We start from the raw sequence: 20,541 nt of genomic DNA, 5'->3' as shown, positions 1-20,541 counted from the left end.
AACAAGCAAAATTCTTTGCATAAAGAGGCCAACGTAAATTAAAATGCGTCAATAGAAAATCTCCTGTAACTGCTAGCTCGATATAAATGTAACTTATGTATAAAGTAATGGACACGCATCGTTATGCTTTTACGTTTAGACTGTGTATCCGAAATAGGCTTAGCATTATTTTATCCATACATTTGTGACGAATCCACGCACATTAAATTCGACATCATATTTCTTTCAGTTAGTTCCATAATAAAAATCATAAGCCAATCGTAAGAATTCATGACAAAATCAGAAGAAAATAAACATAAAACCCGAGTAATAAAAAAGTACTAAACAAATCCTATAAAACCACTATTATTATCAATAGCAAGCTCGATTGGGTAACAGATACAATAAAGTCGCAAGCCCTAATGTGCGACAAGAAAGAGCGTGGAAGCCAATTAATTTTTGCTGTGACTACGGTTTATGTTTTCCGGGATAAATAAGATTTAGCAGCGCCCGGGGCAGTCTCATAAAATGGTGAGCTCGTAACTGGCTTGACCGGCGGCCTTACTAGCTTTTCTCGACAGCATTCACACTATATTAGTTAAAGAAATACATTCCTAATTTAAATTATTTTTTTAAAACAACTTAACACTTCTTTGTACACAAAAAAACAATAAATCTTAATCTAAATGCTGTGTGAAACGGGTTGAGTAATCGTTTAGAGGCGATCTCTTCTAGGCAGCCCGTGCTAAGAGTTAGACCTTATTTTAAAAAATTCAACACATTATTAAATATTTATTTATTATTACATACACGGCAATACTGTTTTATAGTAAATTATTTTTATGTAAGCTACAAAGAATCATCTATTTTATTCACACTACCATCACGTCCATTATCAGTGGAATGTTTATTTTAAATTTATTTATTGAAAAGAGTCACAGGCCATAACACGTTGGCGCTCGAATTATTTAAGAAAATATATCTAAGTATTCTTTTTTACTTTTTTTACTTACCAACGGATGTAGTTTCATGCAAAAACAAGTGACTTTATATAGTAATCATATATCTATACGTACTTTTACATGACGTAGGATTTAGAATGTAATACTATAGCGGAAGATAACATAAATATTTTACTCTAGTGCACGGCATAAAAGTCATTCAGTTGCATTTTATTTTAGACTAGGAGTGGTTGGGTGATGACTAAATAATGACCAGGATAACGCAGTTTTATTGCAGCTTTCGTGTTGCGAATATACAAAATAAACCCTCGAGGGAGTGTTAAAGATGCCTCCGAAGAACTCCTGACGAAACAAGCTCGGAGATACGCCGTAAAGCTCCCCATCCACTGAAACCCGGACTTTATTCCCAAAATGTTGTCTAGACAAGAATTTATTATACCTACATATATAACCTTACAAGGATGTATACATATACAATTTTGTATTTATTTTAAATAAGTAGGACAAAATATAGACTAAAGTTTTCAACCTAATTATATATAATTTATTTCTATATACATACGGTATTTTTATAAAGTATGCTATAGAAATATTACCGTCAAAAAGTTCAGTTTTAAATTTTTGTTTATTATTTTTTTATCCAAGTTTACCATATCATATATAAAACAATATCTACGGTGTATGTTACAAGCTGAGTACACTGATAAACACTAAGAAAACATGGACCCAAACGTCCTGCCTATATGTACCTTCTATCTCTAAAATTTAGGTTAAATTAACAGTTAAAATTCCATGTAACACATTTCAAGTCAAGTAGAATAAATAAAATGTACTAAGACTAATACTTAAGTCAACGTCGCTGCCGCGAAGCCTTGATTCACTATTAATGCAATTGTTTGAAAACAGCGCTAAGCAATAAAATGTAGCCTTCAGGTGAAATATTCTACCCCACTTTGCCCCTTAGGCTATAATTTTTCGCATTGCAGATCTCGACGAACGTGTTTCTTCGTTTATTTCTTGCTACAAGCACTTAACTTCTAATTATGTTTCTTACTTTATTTTACATTCGTTTTACCCGCGATTGCATTTGCCATAAAATGTATAAAAATTTTACTATGATTGTTAAGAACAGTTGCAATTGAAAATATCTTTTAACAACCATTTTGTTATAGTGGGACGTAATGTTTAGGTCAAATTCTTAGCGTGAAACTATTTGTATTTGGGATTCGAACGCACTTAAACTCTGTACACCTAATAATAAAATTACAACTATAAGAAATTTAATGAAATATCAGCATAATATATTAATTTCTCCTAATCAGTTGAAACAGTGTAAACCAAAGCTAATAAAAGCAAAGCATGAGTATATGCCTATTTTAGCAATGTTTGTGTATATAAAGCGTGCGATACCCAACCCTTGTGAAGTATGATCGAACTCCAGCTAAACACCGATGGATTGTTACTTCAATAACAATAGTATTCGATGTAAACACTCGGTCTTACGTCTATCTTGAGGAAACCGTCATGTCTTAGTCCCAAAGATTGAATATGTATTTATGAAACAGGTAACAGGCAAAACCCGCTTGTTTAGAAATGTAGAGATTCAATAAAGTTAAATGTCTGGTCCCAATAAGGTATAATTTATAATAAATATAAATAGTATTATAATACATAATGTAACATTTACTGAATGTATTTTTCTTTTTCTTACATTCATAAATGTCAACAATTATTCTCATACTCATAATAAAATATACAAATCATTTTAATTGGTATACATATTTAATTTGAAATAAAACAATTACGATTTTTAAGCTTAAGGATACTAAAGCAAATTTATAACAAGTATAATAATAATTTACAATAACAAAGATACATTTCATCCTACTCTAATCATAATAATGACTGTTATGACTCTTTAAATACATCAACATTAGCATCATAATAAAAAAATATAATTGAATGTACAGTTGAGCTTTAATTGCAAAACAATTAAAATTAATCTTTGGAAGAAAGTACAGGCCTATATTTTGTAAATACATTGAGAGTATATCTACAGTATTCGCGTTACTACGGAATGTATTTAAGGCGCATAATTTCACAAGACGGTAATTTTTACCTACAGCACATTTGATACATCTCCACAGCTAAACATTTTTACACAGCTGTAAGTGAAATCAATGGAACACATACGTTCTGCTAACATTTGACTTTAGTTGACAGCATTCTTTGGCAAAATAATTATAATACGAGTAACGATCTCGTAAATGCTTGTTTCAGTTGCACCATACAGAGAACCTCATTCACAATACCAGGTTGTTCTTCGAACTTTCTTGTCCCCTGAACAACGAACCTCGCCTGGCACGCCTCGAAGAGAATTGTCTGAAAATGAAAAATAAATTGCTTTATATTTCTATCCCTATTTCTTAGCTAAGAGATAATTCAACAAATTATCATAAATATGTGAACGAACGTTCTAGCATTGTGGGTGTCCATGAGCAGTATCACTTAACACGAAGACGTGAGCCTCTTGCCCGTTTGCGCATCTTCTATAAAAACATTAAGTTGTCAAAGAATGAAAGTGAACTTTTATACTTTTCGACTTGATTGAGAAGTGGCCACAGATATACTGGCAAACAATTGTACAATAGAGTTTCGATATTTAAATACTGTTTAATATAAAACATATAGGCATACTACGTAAAGAAACCTGGCTTTCAATTTGAATTTAGGATAAAACGTAGGAACCAAAAAAACTATTTTCATTCTATGCCAAAACGGCAATGCTAAATATAGTTCAATTAATAATTGATTTACTACGTAAAGATAAATTAGAATGACATTATGCCACTCTGCTGATGTGTCTAATTACAAACGCTTTAATGGCAAAGTACTTTTATGTACAACCATAGTCTATATCAATCACTAAATGATTCAAGCTGTATTTTTTGTTGTAGTGACTAGTGTAAACTGTGGAGTATATATAGTGTTGAGTGGCGTTTACTTTTACACCTAAAACATCCATTATTTTGCCAGAATCGAACGCAAGCCCTAGATAATACTGATCATCTAAATAAACAAATCAGTGGCACTACAACCTCTTTAGGTCTTGGCCTCAGATTTCTGAATCTGTTTCATGATCAATTTTTTTTTAACTCTAATAGGCAAGTAGGTGATCAGCCTCCAGTGACTGACACAAGCCGGGGATTGAACCTACGCCCTCAGGTATGAGAGTCGCACGCCGGAGCCACTAGGCCAACACTGATCATCTACTGCTTCATTCATCACGCATAACATTATAAGGATGTAAAAAAGCACGATTATTTCAAGCGGTACCGTAGACAGCCAATGAAACCGTAGAAAGAAAATGCAAACAACTCATTACATTCCCAAACCATAAAGAGAACCCATTTAAAAGTGGTTAAAAACTATTAGGAAAGAAGAAAACCAAACCAAAAAGCATTTAAAGTCCTAAAATTTCTACTGACCTACAAAGTAACTTATTGGTGCATTTTGACGAAAACGAAGTCTACAAAACCTGGAGGGAAAATACTAATAATTAATTGGTTAATATTTTACAGAAAGTGCCAGAATTCCCACTTATTTACAAAAGTAGTTAGTATACTAAATATCAGGATTTGTTTTAGATGTTTGTGAAACAAGAATCAATGCTCACATTTGTCATCTTTGCCATCTGTTTCCGTTGAATTCTGGCTGTCCATTGATACCATGGATATCCTCTTCTTACGTTGTTGCAGCAAAAGTTCTGAAACATATTCAAATAAATTATTTCTCAAAAATGTTAACCGTAAACGAAAGCTTAGAGCTACATTCACGTACATACTATAGGGAGTTAATTTTAAATAATTGTTGGAACGTGTTGGCCTAGTGGCATGAGCGTCGACTCTCACCTCTGAGGTTATAGAATCACTGTGCACAATGGACTTCTCTCTAAGTGCGGGTTTAACACTCGTTCGCACGGTAAGGAAAAATTTCATGAAGATACGGGCATGTCTTAGACCGAAAAAGTTAAGTTGTGTAAAAGACGAAGAAGTTGTGAAAAAAGTTCACGAAACAGATGAGGCCTAAAGACTAAGACTAAATGTTGCAGCGCCACTGGTTTTTTGTATTATAACTTATGTTTAGGCTTCACTTAAACATTGACCATCTGCTGCCGTGCCTATTCCAAATTAGAATAGCTGAACATGCGCGGTGCACGACAGCGCAGCTCAAAGTGGGAAAGTCCAGTAAAAAAGCTGCTGCAGTATCATAAAATAGTTGTTTTTAAAATTACCGCAATGCATTTTAAATATCTGCAGGTATAGAGACAAATATCATGTCGAGGTCGCACCTGACTAAATAAGTGTGATAACACGGCTGATAAGGCCGATAATGTTTAGTAAAGGGCCTCGCTAAATCTTTAACTATCCTATAAGTCCTGAAAGTGTCAACGTACCTATTCAATAATGACCTAATAAAATTGTAATATTCATTTACATTTATCCGGCAGGACGACTTTTTTGATGTGGTCCATCCACATCCTTAGCTAAAGATCCAAACGTAAATCAGTCGAATTGCAACGTTTTAAGTAAGCTGTCTTATATTATATATATGTCTTATATTATATAGGACACGTAATAGCACTTTAATTAAAAGAGTAAGAAGTAGTGTTATTCTGATTAAAGTTTATTAACAATGTTAAGAACATTCTCCTTTTCGCAATGTAAAGCCAAAGCAAATAAATAATGAACCTAGTACAATGTATAGAAATGTATATCAGTGGAGCATGCCCTCCCACAACATTGCTGTGCCTAACCAAGGTCCTTATTGTAAAAAATTATAACGTGTCATGTGTAAAATATTAACATAAGGAATGCAATAAAGAATTGAGTTTGAGTTTTTAGATTTTTTCTATTATGAGATATGAAGTCGTAACGCAATTACTTTCTTTCGCTAAAGATTGATATTTCACTAGTGATATATGATCCTGTATACGCTACACGTTATATATATTTTTCAATTCCTAAGAATACTTATCAAAATACACATTTAATGGAAATCAAATTGACGATTATGTTATAAACTAGATTGTATAATCCAGTATTCTCGAAATAATGTTCTCACATTGAAATCTAATAACAGCGGAAACAGGTCTTGTTTATAAGCTGACATTTGATACATATCAATTTTGCCAACCCATTGTACGGTATCATTTTGGCCTATATACTTAGCCTGGCCATAAATATTGATACAATTAAAAATAAACCAAATTGTACTTGAATTTGGAATCTGTCATTTTTATATGATTTTTCATTGGGTTAACTGCCGTTAACGTTTAAAGGGCTGTATCGCAGCCAATGGAGACCACTTCGAATAAGCTTTTTATATTATATCTTTTTTTATTTATGTATTAAACTAACACATTGTAAAAGTAATTAATCTTATTTGCAATTTAAAAAAAATATTTTTGTTTGTTTCAATATTTATGGCAAGACTAGGACATGTATATACTATTGATTAAAAATATTGATACTGATTAACTGATTATATAAAGGTCTACCCAGCTTCGCTATGGCTAAACAAAATTAAGTAATTGGAAATACAAGATGTGTACCTACAATAATTATTTGTTTCAATTTTATTAAAATAGTTTCTTAATAGTTAAAAAAATTATTTAGACGACAGCTCAATATAAATATTTTTTTATATATACATAATTCACACAATATCGTAATCAAAAGTACTAAGTAAGTACCTAGAGCAAAAAATATGATCTTTGAATATGAACAAAAACGAATCAGTTTTACGCGATCGGCTAATCAGTTACTTCGATATTTCATGATTCACTCGGTGACATATTTCCTATGGCACCGACGTAGTATTACAAAACAAAAGGCTATTGTTTTTTTAAAACCGTATTTGCTTTAAAGAATTTAGTAGTATCTAGTAAATTTAAATGTATATTTTAATAAATTCGTGCTCGCGAGTTTTAGAGCGCAGGCTTTGCCTCGGTTGTATACCAATATGGTGTCAGTTTGGTTATTATTTACTTTGTACACATATACCTTAAAATTCTGAAATTTAATAAAGAAATGCGTTTGCAATATACGCTATCATATAAATACTAAGATCTTACAGGTTTGTTCAGGGTTAATGAACCATATTAATAAAAAAATATAAATAAAGCAAGGGTGCAACTTAATTATGAAATGTTTGAATAGTTAACTACTTGTTTATAGGTCAGAAGATCACCGTTTTAAATTTCCGATTGTACCTTTACTAAAGTCTTTACGTGTTTTTGGCTTAAGAAACCGGTAACGCGTAACCAAACTGCTCTGAGTATAGCTGTGTATTGTATATGCCACATTTCTTACGTAAAGCATCCGCTTGGCCAATTAATCTTTAATATTAAAAAAAATAACTTACTGTCGTTCCCACAAGCGCAGACGCATCAAGTGCACATGGCAATAAAACAAGTCAACGACCGCGCATGCGTCACCAGATAACCCTCCCTTGTCACGTACAAGACGGGAGCAGATGACGACCAATTAAAAAGTTTTCTCGCATTAACTTGGACCAGATGCGTATAACATTCTTTATGTTAATACAATCAAACGGCTATGTGTACTGATCAGTGAAGTTAAACTACACCCGTTACGGCACAAATGTGATGGGTATCAATATTAAATTTTCTGCCCTCGATTAAGCGGTTCTATGTAACAAACAAGTGAAGTTAGTGCGTATATTCCATGATAGACCGTTGAGATGTATACATAAATACTAATAAGAGAACATAGGAAATACTTGGTAAATCATAATATAATGCTAATTATTTATTTTGGCCAGGCGTATCATTTATTATACAGTGGCCATTAATGAAACGGTTGTCTAGTCTAATACGCACAAGAAGCGCCAACTTAGTTTTCCATACAAAAAACACTACACAATACTTCTGCTTAGTTAATTTCCGCGAAGGCAAAACAAACCGCGAGCAAAGCCGCGGATGGCTTTATTACGTCAAGTCAGGGCAACGCTAGTGAAGCGTAAAATTAACACTGTTAATAATAATTCAACAAATAAATCATGTATTGCGGTTTGCGAATCAGTGAATGTAAAATGAATTGCAAACAAAGATTATGAGAATCAGTCTCGGTGTGATTAATTATTCGTAGATTTTCTAGTCATTTTCTAGTCTGTAGATACCTCAATGGTAGGAGGAGTGACAAATAACAAACACAAAAGAAACAACTTTGGCATTGGAATGGGTAATAACGATAATGTAACAAAAGTCTTTTGTCTAATTATCATAAAATTGTAAAAATTAGTTTGAACTTGTAGTGATAATTATACAATAGTTAATTTTTTTTTTTTTTCATGAAATTATCGCATCATATGACTAGCCATTTTATATTTATAATATGGCTAATGATGAATGAACGATACATGCAGTACCAATTTCAAACATATCGTAAAACGTTGAATGACATTTTAACTTTCCACTATTATGCCGCCTTTTTTTATTTTTGGATGATATATGCGTCTTGAATGGATAGTATATTGACGCAAACGAAAACACAACGGCCTTTGTTTGACTAAAGTTGTATATATATTAAGTTTGATCAAACTATACCTATTCGTCATGCAAAACAATGAAATAATACTGATTTAGTTGCCATGGAATTTATGTATTATTATAGAACGGGTTAATCGCAGACTCGTCTGATATGAAGTGATACCGCCGCTACCGGCATTTTAAAAATCGGTAGGCTCTTTCTATGAAAGACACCAAATCAATTTGATTCAAAAATACTATAGATTTGTAATTTTAAAAACATACCCTTTTTCTGCATCGCCTGCTCCCAAAGCAATGAGGTGATCTCTTCCACCCAGCCGTTTCGAATGACTGGGTCCCTTGTCTCAAGTTTGTAAGACTTGAGATTCCTCTGCTTGTACCAAATGCTGAATTTGTATTGGTCGTGCTCTTTTGCCGTTATACCAAGATCATCGACCGGTATGTGATCTTTGTATATAAAGAACTCGACTGTCAATTGCTGGAAAATTACATACATTATAAGTATTAAGAAAATAATGTATCCTATGCTGATATTGATATATTCATGTCTTAAGTACAACTAGCAATGTTTGTGCAAAAAAAAATTTACGATATCACAGATGAATCAATGTGGGTGTGAATATTTTTGCTGGTTATGTGTTGAGAAGATAAAAAAGGTTGCTCATAAATAAAAATGTTATAACTTAAATTCTGTTAATACACTTAAAATCATTACAGATACAAGCGAGTTTTTCAAAAAAATATTATAAAAAACTGTTTGGATTTCCTTTAATAATGTACATTGCTTAACAAGTAATAAATAAATTACAGATTGTAAACTAGTTAGAACAGACAAACATTTCGTTTTCGCATATTAACAGAGTTTTATTTTTTCCCTTACTAAACGAGATCTAGACTAAAACAAGTCCGAACAATTTCTCTGTCTGCGAAATCTTCCGACGCCACCGAGGCGCGGCCGCCTAATAAACTATTTGTGTAATATCTTCCCACTATTTCATTATACGCAATAAGTGCAAGTATCTACGTAAAAGGTACTTTTATTTCTACGAATTGTCGTCTCAAAGTCTATACAGTCCAATAATCCGTATTGAATTAAACATTTTGGTCACGAACGTAATTTTAGTAGGATAAGGTCGACCGGAGTTTTTATCTCTATGATTCTTATTTGAATTAATGATAAGGATTATTGAACGGCAAATTACTGTTCAAATATATTACGGATGTATATTGTCGTTGGCTAAAGTCGAAATGAAGCAGTGGGCAATTACTGTTATAATGATTCATTTAAAATTTTCTGTAAGACAAATATACATTTAGTTTATATATTCTGTGTTTAACTCAGGCTTTATATATTAATTTACTATGCTTTGATAAACATTCAATCTTATTATCTTATATCTTTAAACGAGCAATTCTTGTATATATATTTATAATTGGAATCTCGGAATCGGCTCCAACGATTTTCATGAAATTTAGTATACGGGGGCTTTCGGGGGCCATAAATCGATCTAGCTAGGAATCATTTCTAGAAAATGTCATTTTATTCGTGTTTTATCAACTTAATATGTTTAAGTTGATAAAACACGAATAAAACACAATTTATAAAAATAAAAAAAAGTACGGTCATCCAGATACTAAATATTAATTAGACATCTCTTTGCACATAATAATTCGCGTTAAAGCACAAATAGTATGGAAAATATAATTTTAGGTTGTGTATATATTAATCAAAAAATATAATTTATATGTGTTATTTTTAAAATGTGTTTATGGGGTAGAAGTCAAACGAGCAAGCGGGTGATAACCGCCGCTCATGGCCACCTGCAACGCCGGGTGCTAAGAGGTGTGTAGCAGACCTTTCTGGGAATGGTACGATCTTCCCTTGAATATGGCCAGATGAAGGGGATGCAACTAAAATGTATTACATATATATGGTGTAAAAGAATAAACTTTTTACATATAGATGAACTCGCTAAGTACTATTTTATATTATTATTATCAATGAAAACTACAGTCATTCACATCTACCCGCAAAAAAATTATGATTCTAATTTATTACTAGTTTATAACGCATTACTACTGCAATTTATAATTACTAGGAATAAATGATACCTGTTTCTTATATTCCATCGTTAAAAAAAATTTAACGAAGTAATAACGCTGGTGAAAGAGATTATATTTAAGTATCTACTACATATTCTAAGACTGAAACTCAGAGATAAATAAGTAGAAACTAAGAGTAAGATTCAAATTCAAGACCTGACGCTAATATTAACAGTTCATATTATATTGCACACTACGGCACTAAAAACTAAATATGCCAGTAGTGGAAACTGATACGGAATAAAATGTATTAATTTTTAATGCCATTTGATATAATATCAAAGTGATGAATCATGTGATGATTCATTATAAATTGTTTACGTTAAGATTGTTTATACAATTTTTTTAAAAATCTGGTACGTTGATTTAACGTACAAGTAATCTTTATTGCGAACTAAATAACGCTTAGCTTTCTTGGAAGTTGGTGCAATTTTAAAAATATCATTAATCAAACAAAAACATACATGAATTTTCTTCATTATAAAACAATTTGTATTATCCCATATAAGGTATTTTTACATTCAAAATACATCGTACTTATTCCGTTTTGAAACTGTAATTATTTGAATGTGATCTGAAACCTATAAATAGATACGAGTAGCAGGTGAAATCGGGATCTTCGTCAAGGTGGCGGTCTTTTAAATAATGATCCTTTTAAATTAACACTGATAGTGTTAGTGGAATTGAAAATGTCAAAGAACTTTTTACTTAAGAACCATTTAATGTTCTCTTTACACAGCGATTTAGTCTAAAACAGCAAAGTATAAATACATAAAGGTAAATTATTATTTACATTAACAATAAATCTTATATATATAATTCTCGTGTCGCGGTGTTTGTAGTTAAATGGCTTTCCCGACTCTCATGAAATTTCGTGTGCATATTGGCTAGGTCTGAGAATCGGACAACATCTATTTTTATCCCCCTAAATGTTAAGGGTAATCCACTTCTAAATATATTTTTTTTAATTTTTAGATAAATTTTTATTTTTTTATAAGCTGTATCAACAGCATTAAAAAATACATACAACCCTAAATTTTCAACCGGCACAAATACTGGCAAAAATAACACTCATTTGAATCATAAACAATTCTGGAAATATATATGGAATATAGATACAAATATAATAGAATAATAAACATTACATAATGGAATGGAATCGAATAGGCTTAGCTACAAAATCAGCAGCAATACAATTCTCTTAATAAAGTTAAAATATATTTTATAGTAGAATGACAAACCTTTCTATAAACAGTTGTAATGAGCACCAATTTGTCAAACAAGAAGATTCTCATGAGCTGTCGCCGCCGGCGCGCGTTGTCCATCGCATAGAATTCATTCTGTCTCAGCAATCTTCCCTGATTCAACAGGTTCAAATGTGGCTGGAAAAAGTATTACTTTATGGTTCAGTTTCTTAATAGATAGATTATCAATTACCATTAAGTACGATCTCTATAACTCGTTTATTTATTAAAGTTATACTTCTTTTGGCCCGTTAGGGAAAATGATGAGAGTAAATTTTTACGATGCGCACGCACACCGTTACAAAAAACCGACACCCTGAAGATAGGTATAGTCAACATTTCAGTTTTTCTATTGTTAGTGTTGTTCTTTCTACAAAGGTAGAATGACATTTTGAAAAGATTTTCATCTTGTTACGCGAGAGAAGTATAACTTCTGACGCGCTTTTAACGCGCGTTACGAAATGATAATAATCCAGTCTAGCTAGCTCAGTATGAGTCTCAACGCAGAAGTCGTATGTTCGAAGTTTCGTCGAACTACTCTTTTTAGGGCCCAATCAAAACTTATTCGGAACACATACTCGTGAAATAACTACCAAGTCTTAGGTGTACATTATAATTCGAACGTCCATTCACAACCTCGACTTGAGCGCTGTCTAAGATATCATATATCATACAGAAAAAATAGTTTGACAGCTCTTGAAACTAGATTTAAGTTTGGGGCACCAAAGGATCACCTTTTTAGTAAAAATGCCAATAACACTGCACAGAAATCATATCTGTAAACATAAAGGGTTGTCTGTCACTCAATGTATGAATTGTCAGAAAACGATAAGAAATTGCATTTGTGCATGCAACTATGTGTCAATTTAAAATGCCCTTTATTTCGTTTACCGATAGAGTAAAATCTTATACTCGACTCTTGTAGCTCTTTTATTACCATTAACATTCCTTTTGAAATTAAACATGAAACATTCTTAGCAAATTAAATAGATAACGTTCATATATTATAAGGACCTTATCGATTATTAGAATTCCGATTACATACTTGAGGTATTGAATAAAGATTAACAAAATACGAATTTTTATATTTTGAATTATTATTATCCTTATTTTATTTTTTTATCAAAAGAATGGATTTTGATTAAAATATATAAGTTTAAAATATAATAATATTAAATACCAAACGAGCTTGGTTTAAATGTTTTTGTTCTTTTCATTATAGTTAAATTATTATTGCATCTTTATAATATCATATAATTTGCACCAATGAATGCGGACATTAATGTGGTCCTTATTAATAGATACTGAATTGTGAAGTAGTATTAAGCTTTCATTGTAGTTAATCGTATGTAAATCGCGCATTAATTAACTTACAGGGCAGTCTCTTATGTTCTCCAATGCCATGATCCCATCAACCGCTGTTAGAACACACTCGACCATAGTTTTAGCTAGTTTTAAACTTTCTAATGGCGTTTCATCACTTTCAGATTCTCCGTTGCTTCCACCTGTCTCGTCACTGTCCACGCTTAATTTAGATATTCTAGAGTCGGACTCACATCTCTCATTTTCGTAATTGATGTAAGTTTTCACGAGATCGTCAAGAAATAGCTTATACCTAGGTATCCTTTGAACCGGCTCTAAAAGATAACTAGAGAGATCTAATCTATCTCCCAACTCTAATTGTCGTCGCTGCAAAAAATAAGGTTATATGAGGCGTGATATAGAAAATAAATAAACAAAATGCTTTCATTGCTTAGTTGGTAACACATTGCATGTTATGTATAGTATATCTAAACTCATTTCTCGATAAAAGAATAGGTACTTCAATACGCCTTGTGGAAACTACCCAAGGTGGTTTTAGGGTGTATTGCTGTCCGACTCTCTGAATAACAGAGATTCTGGTGGAGATAGAGTACCACAAACACGTGGATAAAAGTTAGATAAAATCTGCCAATAAGGGTTTACCTATGTTTTGTTTAAAGATCTCATTTGCCTGCTTTGCCATTGATACGAGGAACTACTTATGGTCCATCAAAAAAAGAGCTTACTAATTTTTATACCGCATTTATATTCAGCCGTAGTGAGCAAGGATCAAGGAGCAAGGAGCAAGGTACTTACGACGAAGTATCGCGTGTACACACTCGTCCTGCTCACTACTAACATTTAGTGTTCATGGGCGGCGGTATCGGTCATCATCAAGTTCCGTCAACATCAACTCCTATCCATCTTCCACAAGTTATATGAAAAAAAGTAAGAAACGTAAAGGATTAAACTTACTACTAACTAGGTATTAATTAAAAAAATTCTAAGTTTACAAATCTGGACCATCACTCATCACTCATCACTCATCTCATAGTTATGTTAATTAATAAATAAGAGAATGCGTTACTCAGATTGGATATCTTATTATTTCACTTATGGTCATGTAATAATCACAATAAGTAGTCTGTAGAGCTTAAGAATGAAACATAAATATTATCCGCAATATACAATCGGTGGAATTTAAAACTAATTAATTAGTTTATTTAATAAATAATATAATAGGATGTGCGATCACGATCATGTGGAATTACTAGAGCAGAATTTCATCCAACTAACTAGACTGAGAAGTTTGTTAGCAAGGAAATGGCGCGTGACAGACGTACGAGCTTTCACTACACCGAAATTTATAATTTTATTTAGCCTACCTATATATTCATGTTAATGACATTTAATTGCACGATTGGAAGAAACCTTAATTGAGTGCTCATCTAATACAATCATACCTCATTTTTATTCCATTATTACGAATATTATTAAAATTAAAAGTGATATGTTTTTTAGTTGAAGTCATATATAAAGTCTTTAAAAAAATGCTTCGAAGTAACCAATTGCCAATACTCCATTCGATCCGGCCGCTGTCATAGATTAGACTACCCCAGTTCATATGTTTACGCAAGTGAAGTCGCGGGAAAAAATTAATATAAACACACACGGAGAATCTATGATTCGTGGGTTGAGACGTGGAATGAGGAAGTATAATGCATATTCGTGACAATTCGCGATGTATCTCACATTCTTTCGAATAAATTTCATCATTATCTCAATAAACTGTTCAGATTATTGTGTTATGTTGATTCGGGAAATCCCCATTTCTGCAACTACGCTAAATATGAACTTGATAGCTCGGTTACATCCGCTAAATAACATTGATAACATTTTCGTAAAAATTTAATTGAAACTATTATTTAGTTATTTATGCTGTAATTCGTTCGAGAATTGCTCTATAGTATAGACCGAATAAATATCCTCTATCTATCAACTAAAATGAAATATGATAAATGAAAGCATTGCGTTGAAACCAACCTGTCTTAGTACCTGTCTACGACCTGTGTGTACATAATGCTAATCGCCTAAACTCAATACAGAATCAGAAAAGCAAAGCAAATCCAAAGAATCACGAAATATCTTTAATATGTTCAATAAAGTCACTGAAACAGTATAAGAACTGAAAAGTATTTGTATGTTCCCAGCGAGTTCCCGTAGGAAACATTTCAAAAGATACTTATACATTTATCTTTATATTTTTAATACCATGCGTGACCAACTAAGCTTGTAGGCATTTTAACAGTCGTTATAAAGTAGGTGGATAAAATACTGCAAATAAAAATTACCTGGAAAAAATGCTTGTTTTCGTAAACAAGCTTCGTTGCTCTTTTGTTATTTCTAGAATACATCACATACATATTAAACTTTTGTTCCTGCAACAAAAAATATATAGCTTGTATTAAAACCTATCTGATCTTGTCAATAGATTGTTGTTGCATCAAAGCTACCTTCATATGGTCATATTGGCTTTTCAATAGCTTATATATACGTAGGTTTGCGAGTAAATCGGTTGATAGTGATATACGAAATCGCCGATTCCGTATTCATTTCTGAAGTCATTATTTTAGAAAAATATGTCAAGATTTATACAAGATTTATAGATTTTTATAAGGGCCTAGTTTTCCTATATTCTATAATGAATATTTAAAAAATTGTTCTGGAATAATCTATGTATATCGATTACGATTGCTCCAAACATGAAAATCTGACACGAAAATGCATATTATAGTATGCATTGATTACTAACAATCGTATTAATTTCATGTCTATTACCATTGTTCACAAATCAAAACAAATAACAGAGAAGTTAAATATATAAACATTTTAATGTTTACCGCATTTTATACATCAACGCAAGTTATAAGACTATAATATGACGTATATAATTATTTTATCTGTATTATATACTTCCAACAAGAAGTTATATGTACAAACAGAGAAGGTGAAAGTAAAAAGAAAATTGTAAAAAGATAAGTAAAGAATCACGCGCATTAAATATCGGACCATGACCCCATTGTTTTGTAACGAGTCCATCAAAATCTATTATTAGCATTTTTACCGATATCCTTGTGATCATGATAATGCATTTATGTATTAGACACTGTTTTTATAGTTTGTTTTTAACCTGTAAGAATTCCTTCTCTATATATTAGTTGATTTTGAGATTCTAAAAAATAATAGTTTTTCAGTTTTAAATTATAGTTCTTAAAAACCAAAGCGGTTTTCTAATGTAACATATTGTAATATATATTATTTTTGTAAAATAAAGAATAAAAAATGTTATGAACTGGTCTGTAAAGGTTTTTTAATTACCTTTCAATCTCTTGCTATCTTCATAGATCCAAAAAAATATATATTTATTCGTGTTTCATTAACTACAACTACGCTTTATGTAGAAGTTAATATTAAAGCTAAACTAAGCTAGATCTGTGCGAAGAACTTCTATGTATACAAACTATTTGATAATGAAGATTGCGTTTTATGTTTACAAATACACATTGAATTTTGTCAATAAGACTGACTTCTAAATTGAAAATATGAAATTGTAGATTCATAGTTTTAAACAGCGACGACGACTACTTCACCTGTGAAACTACCTACATATTTGTAACTTTTATATTCAGGGAACCGAATCTCTATCGATATTCTAAAGATAATTCTTTGTATACAAAATTTAGTAACTCATAATAACTTACAAATCTCCGAAAACATTGTCCAAGTTTTCTTAGATCATTTTCGCAGTCTCTCAACGCGGGCAGGAATTCCTCAGCATGAAAGCGACATATCCGTTCAATGTTCGCAAAAATGTCTGTTTTCATACCCATAAGCATGATTGGTATATCTTCCCGGGACATTTCGGGAATGTAATCCTCCACCACATGCCTGAGTCGTTCCACATACACGTTTTCTGTGTGTATCAACTCATTGACGCGTTCCGTCATTCGTCTGTAAAATTAGAAAAGGGTATAGGCAAAATGATTTCTTCACCCGGAAAACCCAAAATATTGATCCTGTCCAATATTCATTTCAATTACAACGGAGTATGCACGTTAAGTGTAATTCTAAAATTGAAATCAAAAACAATAACAGGAATATGATTCGTATTTCAAAAACAATTAAAAAAACAATCAGAATATATATATCTCTATGCCCCAGTAGTAGCCCCAGGGGTTAATGGTCTACAAAAAGTTTCATACCCAGTATTACGTTGGACTTTCTTATAAATACAACTCGTTTCATTTCAACGAAACGTTACTTAAACTTATTAGGCAAGATTAAAACTGTGGGAATTATGACGTCACTTTTATTCTATTATTAAACAAAAAGCAAATTTATGCCTGCTTTTTGTCTACAATACGAATTAGATTTTATAGGTAAAGTTTTATATAAATTTCTAATTTTGTAAGTTTGAAGGTCAAGGATTTTAAAAATTGTAGTTGTAGTTATCCATATTTTAGATAACCTTGGCTTAGATAGCCCACGCGTATTGTTTCTAGATGAATTGATTTAAAATAATTGGCACTGTCATAATAGTGCTATATATTTGTTCATATAAAAGAGGCTGATTACCACAATAGTTATGAAACTACCTACCTAGTAAAATAATTAAGTGAGAAATACATTTAGGAAGCTATGTAATCTAAACTAGCAGGTTGTGAGTTTGTTTGTATGAACTAATGTCTGGAACTAATGAACTGATTTCGAAAAAAAAACACAAGTAAAAATAAAAGTTATACGTGGCATATGGACTAATACCACATAGTAGAGAAAATAAAATAAAATCTACATAATAGAGACAGTGAGATTAATATTTATGCATTCTAACTTACATCTCAATTATCAATAGATATTTTCTAAATCAATTACAATTGTCATACATTAGATAATTATTTCAAAGTTGTATAAAATAATATATAATCTTAGATCATCAATAATTTAATGAAATATTAACTACCCGTAATTACTGTGAAAACATACGTCATAATTGAAGTATGACCTTGAATAAACAATTTCTAAAAATATGGAAGACACTTTCATAAAGTTATATTTAGAGAATTCATGGCTTTGAAGCGCCAAATGATTTTCAATTACGTGTAAAGAGAGAACAGTGAGAACGGCTTAAGTAAATAGACATTACATCATTTGTAAACGTGTGCGATAGTGATGAAAAATATATTTAAAATAACATTTGAGGTTAGTTGTATAATATATACCGCGAATAGCTAATAGCTTAATTATCAACGTCACTAAAAACCTATAAAATGCGGTAAGATTAATGATAAACATTTGAATTTTCTAGACAGTTTTTAAAATGTGGATATGTACGTAGCAACTCCTTAATAAACACCAACTTTACATCCTTACCAATTGATTTAATTACGCGAAATAGATAAAATAAGCCAAAACATTAAATAATACAAGAGGTAATTTCTGCTATGATAACTACCTGCCTGACTCGTATGAATAAACATCAAGGTGAAACCACATATGCACGTAGAACGAATGTTGTTTATTTGTGTGCATTTATAATTTTGCTCTTGTATTGTGTTCATCAACAATTACTAATCCATTCAATCTGTTGATACTATCTTTTGTATTGGAATGCATTATAGTGAGTCTGAATATATCAAGCGTAACCAATAGTATCAGAACATGACACTTAGATACATAAAATAGAACAAAGACACGCTAATCATATCAGCATTTCATTGGTAAAACGATAAATTATCAGATACGCACATACCTATTCACAATCATATACGCAAAATACTCAATATGAAAGACTAGAAAATTGCATTTAGATAAATGCTAAGTGCCTTACCTTCGATATTTTTCCTTTTTTGATTCTACTGGTAATAATACCGGTTCCGTGGACTTTGATACACACCACTCGTTAACTGCACTCACTGTGAGAAACTCAGTGTCGGGAGCATGGCACACCTCTGACCCAAACTCGTCTGAGGAAACCGTAATACTATCATACTTTTGGTAAGGAACCATGTCAAACGATGATATCGATTTAATGCTAACATTGTCAAAATTACTGGGATCTGCAGATGTAACTGATAAATTATCTGCCTCATCACTTTCATAATCGTTCATTAATGTATCCGTTGATTGGTCTGTCGATATGGCATCTGCCTTGCATTCATCATTACTCACTACATACTCTTCCCCTTCCTTTAATTTATCACTATCATTGGAATCACTACTACAACTACTACTACTCCCACTAGACGACGTATCTATTACATTAGGTTTTACATCGTCTTCATTATCTGACGATTCCGAAAGTTTAAGTCTTAATAATTTCTCTAAATCACTTTGCCTAACGCCATACGACCATAATGTTTCTCCACCATGGCCTTGCCCAGCGATTGATGATTTTCTCCTTATGACAGGTGGTTGACGTGATCTTCGTAAAGCAACGGGTGATGTAGATGGGGTAGCGAAGGAGTATCGTCTTTCTTTAACTGGCTTTTCTTCGGGTAAGGGTGATTTACTATCAGTTGAAGAACTGTCATTAAATGCAGGTGGTGGCGGTGGAGCTGGCCTGTGAGGTTTTAATGAAGAGGACTTCCTATCCGATACGAACCCAGACGAGCTGGATTCATAACTTCCTTCGGAGACATTGGATAAAATCGAATTCACCGACACATTTGAATGTCTATCTTGCGGTTTCTTCTCTGGACACAAATGCTGGAAATGGGAGTGAATAGGACTTACAACACTAGTTAAACTACCTAAGAACGGATTATTTAGCCTCTCCAAAGATTCACATGAACCATCTAGATGTACACCGGTTCTTTCGAACCGAAGAACCATTTGTTTCACTGTGTTTCTGTGTTTTCTATATACTACTTCGTCATTTTCCGAAACATTACCAGACGAGGAAAGGTCGTTTAAGACCGGGCTGTTAAGATTTTCTTGTGACATGGTGACGTGCATGAGTTTAGGTATTGCACACACACCGAAAGAATAGAGAAAGCGCGTTCATAACAAACACAATTAATGCAAACGTATAGTGCGCAGCGAGCACTCGCGTCGACAGCGCAGCGCAACTGGCGGTAACGGCGCCCGCGCCCCGTCACCGCGATAATACGATGCATACGTCACTCGTCCATCAAATCTATCTTTGATGCTGAATTATATCATGATTGTATCTGAATACCGACTGATAAGAATTTTTGGAATGTGTCTATATGGGGTGCGTGTTTAATAATTGTTAAATCTTTATACATTTTTAACCGACTTTCAGGAAGCTTCGAATTCGACGCATTAGTCTTGTTTTGAATGTTATTATTATGAACGT

The 20,541-nt window shown here is 32.3% G+C and overlaps 1 protein-coding gene across 2 annotated transcripts; it reads right to left on the bottom strand.

Moving 5' to 3' along the window:
- Positions 1–2,704: 2,704 nt before the first annotated feature.
- On the bottom strand, positions 2,705–20,302 carry LOC111002232 (triple functional domain protein). Of its 2 annotated transcripts, XM_022272374.2 has the most exons (9): positions 19,051–20,302; positions 16,925–17,174; positions 15,515–15,601; positions 13,236–13,550; positions 11,859–11,999; positions 8,779–8,992; positions 4,618–4,707; positions 4,430–4,479; positions 2,705–3,323 (listed from the first exon to the last, which is right to left on the bottom strand). In XM_022272374.2, exons 1-8 carry the CDS (start codon positions 20,175–20,177, stop codon positions 4,442–4,444), a joined length of 2,262 nt encoding a protein of 753 aa, XP_022128066.2. In that variant the 5' UTR covers positions 20,178–20,302; the 3' UTR covers positions 2,705–3,323; positions 4,430–4,441. The 2 variants fall into 2 exon arrangements, with proteins under 2 accessions (XP_022128066.2, XP_022128065.2); XM_022272373.2 differs by lacking the exon at positions 4,430–4,479.
- Between the last annotated feature and the right edge of the window lie 239 nt (positions 20,303–20,541).

This window comes from Pieris rapae, chromosome 16 (genome assembly GCF_905147795.1).
Source record: "Pieris rapae chromosome 16, ilPieRapa1.1, whole genome shotgun sequence".
NCBI classification, from domain to species: Eukaryota; Metazoa; Arthropoda; class Insecta; order Lepidoptera; family Pieridae; genus Pieris; species Pieris rapae.
Note: the sequence above shows the minus strand (reverse complement) of the source record. Positions and strands in the feature narration are given on the sequence as shown.

Coding starts and splice junctions, on each gene's coding strand:
- LOC111002232 (XM_022272373.2), bottom strand. CDS start 20,177: ATGCACGTCACCATGTCACAAGAAAATCTTAACAGCCCGGTCTTAAAC. Junction 15,602..16,924: donor GACAATGTTTTCGGAGATTT/GTAAGTTATTAT, acceptor TTTTTGTTGCAG/GAACAAAAGTTTAATATGTA. Junction 12,000..13,235: donor AGAACATAAGAGACTGCCCT/GTAAGTTAATTA, acceptor TACTTTTTCCAG/CCACATTTGAACCTGTTGAA.